The 17528-nt window shown below is 39.8% G+C and overlaps 1 protein-coding gene across 1 annotated transcript; it reads left to right on the top strand.

Moving 5' to 3' along the window:
- Positions 1-3074: 3074 nt before the first annotated feature.
- Positions 3075-5029, top strand: D (Dichaete). The gene has a single exon (XM_017142102.3). The coding sequence runs from the start codon at positions 3284-3286 to the stop codon at positions 4433-4435; it is 1152 nt and encodes a 383-aa protein (XP_016997591.2). The 5' UTR covers positions 3075-3283; the 3' UTR covers positions 4436-5029.
- Positions 5030-17528: the final 12499 nt, after the last annotated feature.

The raw sequence follows: 17528 nt of genomic DNA, 5'->3' as shown, positions 1-17528 counted from the left end.
TCAAATGGACACGTACACCAAGAACCAGCGGAAATCAAAGGAAAAATCTAGTGGGTGGAAAATGGAAATGCAAAATGAACAAAAGTCGAAATAAAAACGTGAGAAAATCCATCCAAAACGATTCCTTTTCCATCAGCCGATGCCAGGTGCGAGGCGAACAGAATTATATAACTCTAAATAAGGGAAAAAAGCATATATAACTTGCAAAAATGATATATGCATATATGCCGTATCAATAATTGAACAATTCAATCAACCCAACAATGGTGGGAATGTAACCTCATTTGGCTTTTATGTTCGTTTCATTTTTGTCATTATCATTGAATCCATTCTGGACATTGTTAAGTCTCACATTTGCACGATTGTTCCTGAATTTAATTAAAAAAAGAATGAATGAAAAAAATTATATTTGCGGAATACAAAAAAAAAAAAGAAACCAGCTCCCCAAATGACAATTGAATGAAAACAACAACAATCAACAATCGAAAGCAACAACAATGCAGGAGCATACAATGAAACGCGAGTCTTTCTCTTTCTCTACAGAGAATTGGAGAATTCAGAATGGGTTAAGCGGTGAGGGTGATTTCTGGCGACAGGATTATAGTTAATATTGTAATCGAATAATAGTAATCACGGCACAACTTGACTCATCTCTCACCTGTCATTGAACGATAAAATTAAAAATGAATTCAATAAACTTTCAACAGAGGTCTACTGCATTGCTACTGATATGTTCATTGGCATCTGTCGCGCACGAAATATAAGTTTATAAGATTTATGAATTAAGAATATAAAAGATCCTTTGCAAGAATATACATCTTTATTGTGATGTGATTTTGAGCAAAAATACATGTTATGTTAGAAAACCGTTGAAACTTTGTTTGAAATGTTGAGATCTCGAATGTTTAATTAACTTGTCTAACTTAACGGAATGTATAATTAATTTTAGGGGAATCCTAAATTTTAAAATGTATTTTAATTTAGTTTTCTTACAGTTCCGATTAGATTCTGAGCTAGGATATAATTTAAGATACCATATAATAAAGAATTCACCAGAAATTAGATCGTAAATTTAGCATTTAATTACACCGCATATGAGTGGGGCGATTTATATAAAGCAAGATCCCTTATATTTTCCCGTATTCATCTCACTCTCTGTGCTATTATCACTCACTTAGTGTCCTCGTCTGCTAAGTGAAATGCTGAATACTTAGAAAGAAAAATGTTGCCCGGACAAAACTTTTTCCATTACACAACGTACAACAGTTTTTTCCTTTCATTATTATTTGAGATTCGTTGTTGTTGCCGTTGTCCTTTCTTCCTATTTTTTTTTGGGGAAAGCAGACACAAAGGAAACGTTGAGAACGCTGAAAGCTTTTTATGCTCTTACGCTATGGGCCAGGTATAAGAGCTTTGTAAATGCAATTGGAAATTGCACTAAGCTTTGGTGCGTGGGTGTGTGTGTGTGTGCGTGTGAGTGGAGGAGAAAGGAAAGGGAATGAGAAAGTTAACGGCGGTACACAGGGGAGAAGAAGGGAATAAGCAGGGGTAACTTTTGGGGTTTCGGGGTTATGGAGTTTCTGATTTTAAAAGATAAATTAGACTATCTTGTCCTCGATTCAGAATGGAAATTTCTAACTAATTTGTATTTAATTTTCACAGTAAAATCCTGTGAAAGAGAGATCTAAGAATAGGGCTGAATTATAAAAAAAATAAAAACAAGATTTCTACTATTCAAAAGAGTTAAGTATTCTAAGTAAAGTTAATTTACTGATATTCTGCAGTGTTATTTGAGAAAAGGTAGCTGTAAGTGCTTTTTTGATATAAAATATTTATTTACTCGATTTATGAGCCCATTTAGTCAAGAATGATGATAGGTGTCAATTGCGAAGAGAAGTTCTGAGTAGATTTTACTCCTGATGTGCATTAAAAAGCGCTCTGAAATATACCATTGCCTTTGCCCCTTCCAATCAATATTAAAAGGTTTCCTTACTGTAGTATAACTTTTCCCGCTGCTTATTTAGAGGAGCAGAAAGAAAAGATGGCTAAAACATCTTTATAGCAAGGCACATAGGGCCGTTCTACATGCATCTGGGTGAAGATTTGCCTCACCTCCACTCGCTCCTTTGTGGGCTTCTTTATTCTGGCTCACTTTTCTATGGCCAAATAAGTAAATAATTGCAGTAATATCCTTTCTGGAGCGGCCAGGAAGAAGTGGCAAAAAGGAAACGGAAAAGAATGGAGAAGAATGGCGAGCGAAATGAAAGAATGCGAGAATGGAGAATGGAGAGCGGGGCGAGAGAATGGAAAGCGTGTTTCCATGTCCTTTTCACAAACTAAAAAGTCCTTTCACACACACACATAGTGCGGGGTACAGAGTACACATAGAGGACGGTATATAGCTGAACACAGACACCCACAATGGACAAAAATTCACACCAAAGACCCATTGTGATTGGCCCAACACACACACAGTCGCACACTCGTACAAGTGGAGAGAGAGTTTCACTCTCTCCCTCGCAGGCTGTCTCTTCCTCTCTCATTCTGGCTGCAAGGGAGATGCGGAAGTGCAACGTCGCCGTGCAAAACAATAACGGAAATTGTGTGCCCACTGTGCAAAAATCAATGTGCTCCCGCTCTCTCCTTCTCTCGCTCTCTCTGTCTTTGGGGGACCCCCCTTACCACCCGTGAAATGGGGTCGCTAAATCGAGTAACACGAAGCAGAGCCGAACGAGCTGCCTGGCTTTTGGCTCTATTGAGCTCCTCTATTGAACACACCCCTCAATGGGCGAACAACTATAACCGATATAAAGGAGCCAATGGAACAAAGCCAATGGAACAATGGGCCACAAAACGAAAGAGAGAAGGCGCTATGTGTGAGTGAGAGCGCGACGGCGGCGCAGCTCTCTCCCAGGTAAGAAACGCAGCCTCCGTCCCGCTCGCACTCCCGCGGGCTTACCTGGGCGATGGTGCGAGGGTTGCTCGGCAGCCCGTTCTCCACTCTCTTCGGAAGACAAACGGGATTTGGCTGCAGTCGTGTCGGCCTCCCTGGAACGCTACACAAATCAGTCACAAAAAATCAGTCGAGTCGAGCAGAAGCAAAGCAATAGCACAGCAAGAGCAAAGCAGAAGCACAGCAAAGCAAGACAGTCATTGACATAAAGACAAAACCACAGAGAGACAAGAATCCGAATCTCAGTTTAACCACAGACATTGTGTTCTAGAAAGTGAAGTGTTGATCTCGAAAGAGCCGCAATAGCATAAAACGGAAGTGAATCACATAATGGCCACCTTATCGACGCACCCCAATTACGGTTTCCATTTGGGCCAGGCCCAGGGACTGGAGGACTACGCCCCGCAGGGTCAGCTCCAGCTGAGTCCCGGCATGGACATGGATATTAAGAGGGTACTGCACTACTCCCAGAGTCTGGCGGCCATGGGCGGATCACCCAACGGTCCCGCCGGCCAGGGAGTGAACGGATCCGCCGGCATGGGCCACCACATGTCCAGTCACATGACCCCGCACCACATGCACCAGGCCGTGTCCGCCCAACAGACCCTGTCGCCCAACAGTTCCATCGGTTCCGCCGGCAGCTTGGGCAGTCAGAGCAGCCTGGGCAGCAATGGCAGTGGCGGTCTCAACTCCGGTTCGGGTCACCAGTCCGCCGGCATGCACAGCCTGGCCACTTCGCCGGGTCAGGAGGGTCACATCAAGCGCCCGATGAACGCCTTCATGGTCTGGTCCCGCCTGCAGCGTCGTCAGATCGCCAAGGATAACCCCAAGATGCACAACTCGGAGATCTCCAAGCGCTTGGGGGCCGAATGGAAGTTGCTGGCGGAGTCGGAAAAGAGGCCCTTCATCGATGAGGCCAAGCGCCTGAGGGCCCTGCACATGAAGGAGCATCCGGACTACAAGTACCGCCCGCGCCGGAAGCCCAAGAACCCCCTGACCGCTGGACCCCAGGGCGGATTACAGATGCAGGCCGGCGGCATGGGTCAACAGAAGCTGGGAGCTGGTCCGGGAGCTGGAGCAGGAGGCTACAATCCATTCCACCAACTGCCGCCGTACTTCGCCCCCTCACATCATCTGGATCAGGGCTACCCGGTGCCGTACTTCGGTGGCTTTGACCCACTGGCTCTGTCGAAACTCCATCAGTCACAGGCAGCGGCGGCGGCGGCGGTCAACAACCAAGGTCAGCAGCAAGGACAAGCCCCGCCCCAATTGCCGCCCAGTTCTCTGAGCAGCTTCTACTCGGGCATTTACTCCGGCATCTCGGCGCCCTCGCTTTACGCCGCCCACTCCGCCAATGCCGCCGGACTCTACACATCCTCGTCCACCTCCTCGCCCGGATCTTCGCCCGGAACCATCACGCCAAATGGCATGGATGGCTCCATGGACAGCGCCTTGAGGCGACCGGTTCCGGTGCTCTATTAGAGCAGCGACTTAGGTTAGAGTACAGAGTAGAGTACAATTGTTGAAGCATTCCCAAAGTGATCCACTGGTTTTAAATCTTCAAAAGCTCTAAGTAAGCCAATCCTCCAAACCACTCCGCTTAATTCTAGTACAATCTTCGCGCACTTCAGATCTTAGAACTAAGTAAAAAACAAAGAAAAGCACACACACAAAACATTCCTAGCCAATACACAAACTATAAACTATAATTTATTTAGCGCACTCAACCCACAAACGAAACGAAAAAAAAACAGAAACCTAATTGTAAATTAATTTTATTTAGTTTTAAGCATTGAGAGAGCGCATCCTCCTTGTTGTTTTTTTCGCATCAGCACCAATTTAAAATGTATCTTCTAGTTTTAAATGTGTAACCCTCTCAAATTGTAAATATCCCAGCCAATTTCGTTATAGTGTCAGTGTAGCCCCAAATGCGAGGAAAAGAACGTACATCAATGTATTATTGTATTATTAATTGTATTAAAAGTAAACGTTATCATCTAAGCAAAAAATGGTTTATGAAAGCCAACACAAAACAAAGACATTTAAAAATGAATAAAAACAAACTAATTTGAGAAAACCAAATTTGAAAATCCGCTTATTCTATTTGAAACCTTTTACAGCTTGGAAAAATGGAAATGGAATAAGTACCACTACTTAATCCTGGAAAAATTTAATTTTGCGGCTTCTCTTTATATTGCGACCTTTTGTAGATTTCAGTTTCCAGAATATTTGTCGGTTAGTCCCGGAAATGAATGAAAATGAATATTATCGCTACTTATGTAGATAATATTATATAACAATTAAACCGGTCACATTTCACATTTCCTAAAAGCCTGATAACTAAGTTTTACTTTCAGCTCAATACTTTTCCGCCAGATATTGAATGCTTTAAATTATCTGCTTCATATTTTCAATGTTTATGTTCTCTTTGCCATAATTGGATTATCATATTTTTATTTGAATCGTTATTTATAAACTTATATATTAAATGAGTCTATGCTCTCAACACGCATCAAAATTATCAACAAAATTCATTACGAATTTGAATATTCATAAGACAAATGCTACTGCCATTAACATAATATTCTCAACTCTATTTAGTGAGTCATTCGGATATAGGTAGTATTAAAACACTCATTTCATCATCATCCAATAATGCGGACGACTTTTCTGCTTTTTGTAGTATTCATCTTAGCCCGAGCTCCTCTCCCTTCGCTGATCAAATTAACCTTGTCTCTGGGTGTCTTTACCATTATTTCGCTCATTTTTATGTGAGTTTTTTATGGTTAGTTTACACCCGCTGGGAAGAGAAGAAAAAACTAAATTTGATTTGCCATTATACAACTATTTGCCGTTGTGTATTAATTTCTATTGATTAATGCGCTGTTTATTTTGCGCCTCCAAGACAGAATTCGATAGTTTGAACAAAAGGTCGTCGCTTGGATCTTTGGATGGGGGTCACATTGTGTTTTTTCGGGATCAACGGGGGGCCCAGGCCCTCTAAGACCTCACTATTCAGAGTGTAACAGAATACCCTGGCGAAAGAAATCAACGCGTGTTTTTCCGTTTTGATTTTTGGCTTCTTCTCGTAATAATAATAAGAATAATTGCGGTCATTAATAAATCCACTTGCATTGTCTTCCCTCGATCTCTGGCTTTTTGATTGCCGTTTTCTACTCTTTGGAGTCTATTCAATCGTACCCTTCCCCTCTCTCTCCATTCTGTATGTCAAATGTGTTAAAATATCAAATATTGATTATTGTTGTTATTATGCGTATTGTTGATATTGGTATTTTTGTTGCTGTTCCATGCCTTGTTTCTACGTTCTCCGTTTGCTCTCCGTTCTTTATTCGACATCTACATTTCACAAATATTTACCCAGCATTGACGTGATATTGAATAATTATATAAAGATTGGATTCTTCTGGCTTAGCCCTTTAGAACATTATTCGGCTGGTGTCTAAATAGGATCGTTATAAAGTGGAGAACTCAACAAAGTGGTTCGGGGAGATAAATTAGTTATTTGGAAGGCAAATGTTTAATGGGTTTTGATTAACAAATTCTTTTTATAAATGTCTACAACTGGTAAAAAATAAATAAATAACCACTAAAATTGAAAATAAAGTGAAAAATAAATGTTGTTTCTGATTCAACTAAATGTAATATATGGTTGCCCCCGTGATATCAATTTGGGTGGTAAGTAAGTATGCAATGTGTCTTCAGGTCAGATTTTTTTCCCTTTCAGCGAATTTTTCTCTAAGACTTCCAGCTAAAAATAACAACACATTGTTTGGTTCTTATTTTAATTCAGGTCATAAAATTTGTTTACAACGAGCAACAGTCATTAAAACTCGCAAGGATTAAAAGTAACCTACTTCCTCTCCCGAACCCAATCGGAAGTGATTAACTTTTGTTAAAGGCCTAATCTATCCACTCGACTAAGCCATGCTTAAAACAAAGCCCATTTCACGCCTTTCTAATCCGCAGTCCCCCCATTTCATCGAGAAAATTATCGCACAGATTCATGTCGAATAATTGAAATTCCATTTCAACTCGTTGGGTTTTTAAGGATTGTCGAAAACGTTTTACGACCCGACTCGCCTACGCCTCCTACTCCCAAAACGCCACGCCTTTCGTCCCATTTGGTCACGTCTGTATACAAATATAATTTGCAGCCTCTGGTGCTTCGATTTTTTTACGACTTTATGGCCGGGGATTAGCGTCCGGTCCGCAGAAAGGAGTGTGCAGAATGTCGCGAGATTTTTATGCATATCTATCGCTGTCTGTTTGGGTTGTTGTTGCTTTTTCTCGTGTAGTGTTTAGCTACCTGCGGTAACCGAAGACCCGGATTAGCCAGACTCTTGATTTCCATCAGCATTTCCCAAAAATCCGTGTGTTTTTGTGCACTTTTTTAGGCGAAAGATGGACTCCGCTAATCCGGCGGATTAGCGACAAAGGACCAGACGGATTAGCTAATAACGGTGATACAATTTGTCAGCGAAATTATTGCGACGACCTCGTCGACAGTCGGCTGTTCTCATTTTCCAGTTTTTCCATGCAATTTCCAAATACCTTTCTTACGCGGAAGGTTCAGTTTCCTAGCATTTCGGGTTGTGGGTGCCATAAAACATTAACTGGGTGGATAGACGGTTGCTGGATCGGCCTGCAAAGGGGTCAAGCTGTTGTCTCTTTTGTAGCTCTCATAGTTCCCTATATATTTTCTCCCCAATTCAGTGTATTTATATCCTAAACATGGCGGCGATGTCTGTCGTCTGTCAAATCCTCCCACTTTCCCCTCTCCTTTCCCCATTTTGTGTCACTGGTTAGGAAGCCTAATTTGTGGGTGGTGGCTTTTTGTCAAACTGTTTCATATTTGCAATTGCTTAACAGGGTTGTTTGGCGGCTACACTGGTATACAACAAATATGATAAGCTATATATTTTAAGTTAAATACAAGAAATATGAAATTAATGCACATATTATATAATTATACATTTAAATTGACTATTATTTAAAAACCAAAAAAATGTGGACTACTGTTATAATACTTTAACAATATGTTTTGTTATGATCTGAGTCCACAATTTTTAATGTGCTGCAGCGTATAAAAACTAAATATAAATTCTGAAAATTTAAGTTATTATTTTAGATAGGAAATTATGCATGTATATTTTTTTTTAAGTCAAGTTGTTTATTATTATAATTACAATTATTTGTAGCTTTTATTTATTTTTTTATTTATTTATTTATTCAAAACATTCTTTTTAGAAAAAAGTTTGTTTTACCAATATTCAATTTCATTGAATAAAGCTAATGCTTATTAAATAACGATTAAATAGTAGGGATGTTATTTGTCAAATATATTATATATTTAAATATATTTTCTTGATATCAAATCTTGTAGCTTAGTGCCGTGCCTCATATTTCATTCAAAATCGACAACCGCTCCCCACTCCCTTGAGCCACTACCCCAACCCCTCGCCATTCCGTCTGGACGTGGAACATATTGTCGAGGGTGGCTATAGCTGAGGATGTATCCGACTGCCACGGCGACTGTGGCGCGTGGTTGACAAGTAGCAAAGCGTGGCGGCTTTTTAAGTGCTAGTTTGACATTTTTTTGCCTCCACTGCAGTGGTGCTGCGCAATGCTGCCAACCAACCAACCAGACCGTCAATAAGTCGCAGGCTAACAATTAATTAAAAGCCTCCACCGCACAAAAAGCACGGCGCACTTAGGCAAATGAGCAACGACGGCAAAAAGCGGGGCGGCCCACGGGGCGAATGCGCGATGTCGACTGGGACATAATTTGTCAGCGTGCACAGGGCGTCAAAGCAGCAAGGAAATTGCAGACGTAAGTGCAAGGATAACGTTGATTTGCCTCGAGTGAAGTCAAGTCGAGACGAGAGTCGAGTTGTTGTCAACTCAACAGCGTCATTAACATTTGGCACGAATGCCAAATGGAAATTAAATGATGATAAATTTGCAACCAGCCGCAACTTGACAACTGATTGCCGGAGAACAGGAGTGGCACAAAACAGGACCTATTTGCATACACGGATGGCATTCGAGGCTCATTCAGTTGTATCAAATTTGATTAGGTGCGAGGCATTTGTCAAAGCAATATCTATGTGGAAAACGTGGAGAATAGTGCGCCCCGACCTGGGCGACAAATTCGTGGTTTGACTCGCTTTTTCATATCCAACCCTCCCAAAGCGACAGCGATTGATGAGATGGGCTCTTAGTTTTTTGTTCCGTATTCCATATACACATATTCAAACTTCTGAGCTGGACGCTCGACGTCGAGTGCCAAAACACTTACGCCTTGCATATGAGGTTGATGTGTTGATGATGATGATCGCCGTCAGGGATTTGAAAAATAACACATATTTTTAATCACAAAAAAGGGTGAAAAGCTGACGAAGGATCATTATCATTAGCAAGCCAATTAGCTGTGGAGCAGATAAATCTGGAAAATGGGTGGATTCAGGACTCATGATATTTTCAGATAGTGAGTCAAACTTAATCTCACTTTCCACTGAGTTTAAAATATTATTATTTATTTTTGTTAAAAAATATCCATTTTAAAAAATGTTCATGCTAAAACTCTTATAAGTTTTAAGAGGCTTAGGCAAACGTGGGCAGCAATTAATATCTTGTTCCCATTGAAAAGCCTCAAATTTTCACCTCGAAAAGCTGCGCATAATAAGTATCAGTTGCCAATAGAGCTTAGTTATTATTTTTTGCCATAAATTAAGGGTATATTTTTATACTTTTAAAAATCTTTCCAATTGATCCCAGGGCTCTCCATTATATTTTGAGGCTCTTGGCGGGCGTCCAGCGTTCGCATGACAATGGGCCAGCAAAATGAAAGGATTTTTATGACGCGAGCCGAGTGGAAAACTTCCGTTCCGTGCTCCTGGCCGCCCCTCACCACGTGTCGGAAAACATTGGAGCAGGGGCAGGGAAAAGGGATTGGATTGGAATTAAAGCCTGAATCCCTGGCCCGTCGCCACATTGTCTATTCTGTTCCGTTCTGCTTCGGGGTCTCTACTACACTAAAAAAATATTTATTGTGACATGTTCTTAGTTATTTATTTTCTTTATATAAATATCCAAGTAATGTACAATATTAAAAAATTTTAAAAAATCTTCGGCTTTCTAAAAGCGTAATAAAATTATTATAAATTAAATTTTGGTTTTATTTTTATAATAATAATAATAAAAAAATAATAATAAAAAAAATTACATGATTCCCAGGCGCAAAAAATACATCAAATATGTGTATAATGTTTTATTTTTAATATTTTCATTTATAATCGTGCAAGCCTCTTGCCTTTATTTTTCTTCTAAAAGGGGTAGTTGCATATGTATTTTTTCGTAGTGTACTTGGATGCGATCCATGGCATCGTTGCGGCTGCCTAATGCATTATTGTTCCTGTCCAGTGAGACGAGGACAACAACATCAGCGGGAGAAGGAGCAGATCCGGGAGTCTTTATGGCATTTCATAACTGCTCTCGAGCGTAATTTGTTTCCTGTTTACGCGCAGCAGGACATCGCACATCGCGTGCGCATTGGCGTATAAATTATTACCCGAATCATGGCTCGACGAGTACGGAAACCACCACCATATTCCAGATCCAAAGACAAGTCCATGTGACCCATCGCCGGTGCATCTCGGACTAGGATTCTCTGCCGCATTCAGCCTCAGACTCAAGTGCCAGCCCATTAATTTGCTTAGGCCAGGGTGCTCTAGAGGGCAGCTACTTTGGGCCACCCCTGCCACGCAAATATTTGCATAAATTTGTAATAATTTTATCGTCAATTTGGGTTTTATTAGCATGTTCCGAGGCCTCTCATCTACGAGTGAAGCCTCCCCCTTTTTTTGGTGTCTGTGATTTGTGGCCTGTTGCGGGTGTCTTTCCCGTTTGGTTTCGTTTTCATGGCATGGTTTTTTAATTTTTTATTAATTTGTTTAAAATTTGTCACTTTTGCCGTGGTGCCTCTCAATGGCCACTGATTATGATAAATGAATGCCGAATGATGAAAGCGGGCAGTGGAGTGGAAGTTTTTGAAGGGTTTCTAGGGAAGGTGGTGAAAATTTTAGCACTTGAGATAGACGAGCTGAGTGCTTTAATAGGAATACTTGAAATATTTTAATAAATAATAAAATAAGAAATAAGAGAGTATGCATTAAAGGGTTTTAAAATCGTATAATAATGTTACAATTACAATACATCATATACAATTTGCAATTTTATTTAGTATCTTTTAATAGTAAAAGTTAAGGAATCCTAATAAATTTGTAATTATTGGGATCTATCTGCTCTCACCTTTTGTTGATTTGAACAACAACAATTTGTTGTTGAACAAACAGACAAATCCCTGCAACACATGGAGGAACCCACAGAAGCAATTCCTCATTCCGGTTAAGTTCTCGGAAGGAAATGGCTTAATTTTTGCTTGCACATTGATTTGTCCCGTGTCCCAGGAACCGGAGCCAGACGTCCTGACAAAAGCAATTGCAGATCCCCAAAAACAGGAAAAGAAGAGGGAGTTCGAACAAAACCAACAACTGCCACAAGGCAAACAGATGAGTCGAGGGACCTAACGAGTTTGGTCCCAGGTCTATTATGACATAATTAACTCCTCGAATTGGCCCGACAAGCGATTACATAACGCGTACTAAACGGAGGGCGAAGGGATTACGCAGCCGATTACGCACAAAACGCAAACTGTTTACATTTTTGGCAAACAACAAACGGAAATGCAGGCTCCCGGCCAAACAAATAACCCGTACACTCTGCACGACTCCTTGGAATTGGTAGGGGGATTGATAGGACAAAGGTCCTCTCACAATGGGCATCCCAACCATCAGCCATCAGCCATCTGCGCCCGATGTCGATGCGACACACACCATATAGGACCCAGAAGAAAGCCGGACCCAAAAAAAAAAGAAAGCAAAACATCGCTAAGAGTGGAGAAACAGCGATAGCAACATAAATAGAAACAGAAACAGAAAATAGAAAAGCAGTCTTTATTGATAACTGCATTTCGCCCATTGTCGGATTCCGAACTGCTCAATGGGTTAAACGCCACCAGATGGTATGGCCCCTTCCACTGTTAACTGCCAATAGCTTAGGATTATAACTGTAACCCTCGACCAGGCCAGAAAGCAGAATCTACTTGGGACAACGGAATTGTGCTCTCTTTTTTGTTAGGCACTAATCACATTTAATAACAATTTTTTTGGCAACAGTTTGGTAGTGGTGGAGGGGAACGGGGGGGCGGAGTCTGCTCAACTCATCAACACCTTGACGAATCGTAAACAAAACCAAATTTGAGTAATCAGCTTCATTCAACAAAAGTTGAAAAGAGTTGAGAAACGTGTAGCAAAAACAGAGGGACTAAGAAACACAAGGCGGAATAACGAAAATGAATTTTTTTAAATCAAAGAAAAATGGTTAAAAACTGAATACTCTTTAGAACTTTAAAAATATATTAAGCAGGAGTTTTAAAATATATTATTAATTTGATTCAATAAATTCATTACTCAATTTTCTAAAATATCAATTTTTATACCCTTGCAGAGGGTATTATGATTTCAGTCAGAAGTTTGCAACGCAGTGAAGGAGTCGTTTCCGACCCCATAAAGTATATATATTCTTGATCAGCATCACTAGACGAGTCGATCTAGCCATGTCCGTCTGTCCGTCTGTCCGTCTGTCCGTCTGACCGTCTGTCCGTCTGTCCGTCTGTCCGTCTGTCTGTTTCTACGCAAACTAGTGTCTCAGTTTTTGAGCTATCGGGATGAAACTTTCCCAAAAGTCTTCTTTCTATTGCAGGTAGTATATATGTCGGAACCGACCGGATCGGACAACTATATCTTATAGCTCCCATAGGAAGGATCGGAAAAAAAAAACTTTAAAAAATTCTAGCTTCGGTGTTTTTTGAAATATTACCTTCTACTTTTGGGGATGTTATTTTTTAAATATTTATGAATTTCGAATTAATTATTTAAAAAATCGGACTAATATATCATATAGCTGCCATAGGAACAATCGGAAAATTAATGGAAAAGTAATAGGAAATAAATTCTAGCTTCTTTGGTTTTTATTGTATTATCTTCTACTCTAGGATATGACTCTTTTTAAATATTTCCGAATTTCAATTTTAATTTGATCAAAATCGGACGACTATATCATATAGCTGCCATATGAACGATCGGAAAATTAATGAGATTAATGAAATTAATTGAACATTATTTGCGATTTGTTAATTAATAGGAATGATCTGCAAGGGTATTTAAGCTTCGGCTGGCCGAAGCTAGCTTCCTTTCTTGTTTTTTTTAAAAAAAGTCAAAAGAGGCATTATTTGGTTTTAAAAAATTATGGCTGTTCTTTAAAATATTGTGAATTACTAAAAGAGCTAAAATATATTTTAACAGAGACACCCACAAAAGTTTTCGGTTTCTCTCACAGCCATGGGGAGGGCATTGAGAGGCCAAGACTCCGGTCTTTCCCACCAGTCAACACCGTAGTAGGAGCTTGGCGCGGGGTCAGGGGGGTGGGGTCATCGCCGCTGAGCTGGGGGCCCCACAATAATAACAAAACGCAAACAACAAAAGCGCTTAAATGAAACAAAGCCAGCGGACAATGGGTGCGCATTATTTTCTAATTTATCGGCATTGTCTGGTGGAAGCCTCTCGCTTTGGATCGGTTCGGTTTTGGATCGCTTCGGATGGGATTGGTTCCTATATACTGGCGCTCGTTCGATTTGGTGTTTTGATTTGGCCTTTTTCTTGGCCCGAAAAGCTCATTGTTGTTGCTTGTTTTCATTATTGATTTAAACAAATCGAACAGCAAGTGAAGAGCGGTATTAATGCGGTTTTAATGAAGTAATAAACAACGGCGGCGAGTCATCGTTTTTTTTCATTGTTTGCTTCAACTGATGACCGATCTTTAGCTAAATCGGACACAAAATCTGTGAAAATGGCAAACCGTAATTAGTTTTTATCTCGCAGAACGCATCAATGTCCGGACAATCCCAGCAATTAATTGCATTTTGTCATTACAAATTATAAAACAGAAAAACCGGGGAGATAACAATTTCTGGCTGCAATTTGGCACGCAAAGCCATTTGGCCTAGGTTTTGGGTTGGGTTTTTAGGCTTGCGATTGTCCAGTTCTGTTGGGTTGGGCCAAACACTTTCGCTTCGAGCCGACTCCGTGCTCTATCCGTTTGTGTGACAAATGTTACGTTCCAATAATTATGTAAAGAGCTAAAACGAAAGGTTTGGCCAGTGATTGACCCAATTTTTCGGTCATTTATGTCGAACAAGTGATTTCTGTGAATAGAAGTTTTGGCTTGCAAAATGAATTCTAAAAGAGTTTCTATTCAAAAGTGAAAAGGGTGAGAAATTGTGAGCTGCTTGCAATATAAGCAATAAAGTTTCTATCCTCTTATACTGAAAATATGTAAAATACAATGCAAAGAAATTTTGAAGATAATTTGTTAATTAAATTATCTGGTATAATAGAAATTTTTTTATTCGCTAAAAAACGTATTTTCTTTTAACCTCTTTACACCAAATATAATTTTCTTGAGAAAGTGAATTTGCTAATTAAAAATCAATTAAATGTCTATAAACAATAGATATTTGGAATTCAAATGAGCAGTAAAGGACTCCCTATAGCCAAAGTCAGATCATAGGCAGAGGCCTAAAAGGATTCAAATATTTATTCAATCTGTGTTGGCGGTACCCATTATCTTTGCACTCCTGTCACCGAACCCTGTGATTACCGGGAAACGGAATGGATCGGAGGAATCACCAGCGTCACGAGCTGTCTCCCCAGAGGCCAAACAAAGTCGCGACAAAGCCAATTGACAGAGAATCCTGTCGAGCCTTGGAGTCTTGGACGAATGTTAATTACAGAAATAACTGAACCGGCAGACAAAAAGCGAAGCGACAGATTCCAGTTAATAGTCAAGAAGAGAACAACGCTGCCATCGTGTGTACAATTCAATTAGCGATAGTTTGCGATGCACCCAACTCACGACTATTACAAGGGCCAACTACTGTGTGGATCCGTTCGATTTGTGCCATATTATTTGACTTGACTGCTGGCCACTAAACGATGGCAAACAGAGAAGCAACAGGCCCGATTGGCTGTCAATCGGCTGTAGAAGCGTCAACTGGATCTTGCAACTGCAGTTCAAAGTTTTAATAAACGAAAAATCGAGGGGGTATATTGATTTCATATCCAGCATAAAAAGATAATTTTTTTGTAATATTATATGGAAAAGATTTCGAAAATTCTTTAATATAACCCATCTTATTTTCTTAAAGTCTTAGGATAACTTCGCCAACGATACTTTATATTTATGACACACAGTCTCTATTAAAGGAATACAATATTCACACTTTTGAGCATCATCATGTAATAATCTTAAAATATGTTAGGTTTTTTATTAGTTTATAAGTTATATTAGATACTTATTAGACAATAAAAACAAGAAAGGAAGTTAGCTTCGTCCAGCCGAAGCTTATATACCCTTGCAGATCATTCCTATTAATTAACAAATCGCAAAAATGTTCAATTTTCTAATATTTTTCATTAATTTTCCGATCGTTCCTATGGCAGCTATATGATATAGTCGTCCGATTTTGATCTAATTAAAATTGAAATTCGGAAATATTTTAAAAGAGTCATATCCTAGAGAAGAAGATAATACAATAAAAACCAACGAAGCTAGAATTTATTTCCTATTACTTTTCCATTAATTTTCCGATCGTTCCTTGGGCAGCTATATGATATAGTAGTCCGATTTGTTAAATATTTAATTCGAAATTCAGAAATATTTAAAAAATAACATCCCCAAAAGTAGAAGGTAATATTTCAAAAAACACCGAAGCTAGAATTTTTTTTAACGTTTTCTTTTCCGATCCTTCCTATGGGAGCTATAAGATATAGTTGTCCGATCCGGTCGGTTCCGACATACTACCTGCAATAGAAAGAAGACTTTTGGGAAAGTTTCATCCCGATAGCTCAAAAACTAAGAGACTAGTTTGCGTAGAAACGGACGGACAGACGGACATGGCTAGATCGACTCGTCTAGTGATGCTGATTAAGAATATATATACTTTATGGGGTCGGAAACGTCTCCATCACTGCGTTGCAAACTTCTGACTGAAATCATAATACCCTCTGCAAGGGTATAATTAATACCAAAAAGTAGCCCACAAGTTTTGTAAACACATAATAAAAACCGGGTATCCGATAGTCGGGACAATCAATTATACCGCATTTACTTGTTCTTTGCTCTAATATTCAAATGAGCCCCTACAATGGGAGTAGTTTTCTATCTGTTTGTTTTGGGCCATTTGTAGTTTGACTTTGTAATTCGTAGCTTTGCTTAACACTCGATTGGTTTTGTTGTTTAGCACGAGTACGAGTGCCCGATCGCGGCTACTACCTATGGTCCGAAAACCCTCAACACTCCACAACAGCTGCCTGGGTGCCCCTGTTCGATATCATTAGGGTTCATTATGTTCGATGTCCAGGGGAAAAAGGTGTTCTGCTCTCCGCTGCATTCCGTTTGATTTGGCATGTTTATTGTTTGATATTGTTTTTGTTTACGCTCGATACCATTGCAAATTCTATGGCGCAAATTCTGCTGCGAACATAATTACGTTAATTCTTTGTGCCCATCTCCGTCATCGGGCATGAGGGTAGTAGCATCGGATCCGATATCGCCGTAGGTTCCTCCACCCCTGCCTCTCCATATATATATTTTGCTTGATTTATGATGTGACGGAAGTGTAGTGTTTCGGAATTTATTAGACAAAACATCGGTCTGTCCGGTCTCGGGTTACGCAATATCAAAAAGAACTCCGAAATACTTATGTCCACTAAAATGCACATTCTACACACAGGAAAATTCGATCTGTAAACGAAAAATCTCTTATGTCGTTGGTAAAATTGAACCAAACTCTCTGTAGTTCTAGGTTGATTTTTTTCGAGTATACGAAATCTTTTGGTAGCTGGAAAACTTTCACAAAAGGACTCGAAACTGTCACAAAAAGGAGCAGCAGCCTGGCAAGGAGCAACCATTCGGCAAATGCTGTCATACCGAAAAAAGGGCTTCGATGGCGTCGCATTCAATCGAGTGCGAGTTCCATGCGAAAAAATTGAGAGAAATGCCAACTTTTGACGAGACATTTTTCGCTGAATTCATCTACAAAATAGCAGCAATATGGGTGCAAGTGACGCTGAAAAAGGGGCGGGGAGGTGAGGTTACGAAAAATATGGGTGGGAAAAATCGCGAAGAGTGACATAAAGGATTGTCGCCAAGCGGGGCGTGTAAACCAATTAGCGGCCGACAAAATTGTTACTATGGCAAAAGGTTACACAACGCAAATTACATTTCGCACATGCGAAATTCAAATTGAAGCTGTAATAACTGCCAGCAACGGACTGTGAGTATTTATAATTGAATTGTATTGAAGACTTTTCATTTAATATTTAAATAAAGCAATCATTAAAATTAAATAATGTATATAGACTTATAACAATTT

Source organism: Drosophila takahashii, chromosome 3L (genome assembly GCF_030179915.1).
Source record: "Drosophila takahashii strain IR98-3 E-12201 chromosome 3L, DtakHiC1v2, whole genome shotgun sequence".
NCBI classification, from domain to species: Eukaryota; Metazoa; Arthropoda; class Insecta; order Diptera; family Drosophilidae; genus Drosophila; species Drosophila takahashii.
Note: the sequence above shows the minus strand (reverse complement) of the source record. Positions and strands in the feature narration are given on the sequence as shown.

Bases quoted from the DNA above. Each gene is read 5' to 3' on its own strand.
- D (XM_017142102.3), top strand. From the start codon at position 3,284: ATGGCCACCTTATCGACGCACCCCAATTACGGTTTCCATTTGGGCCAG.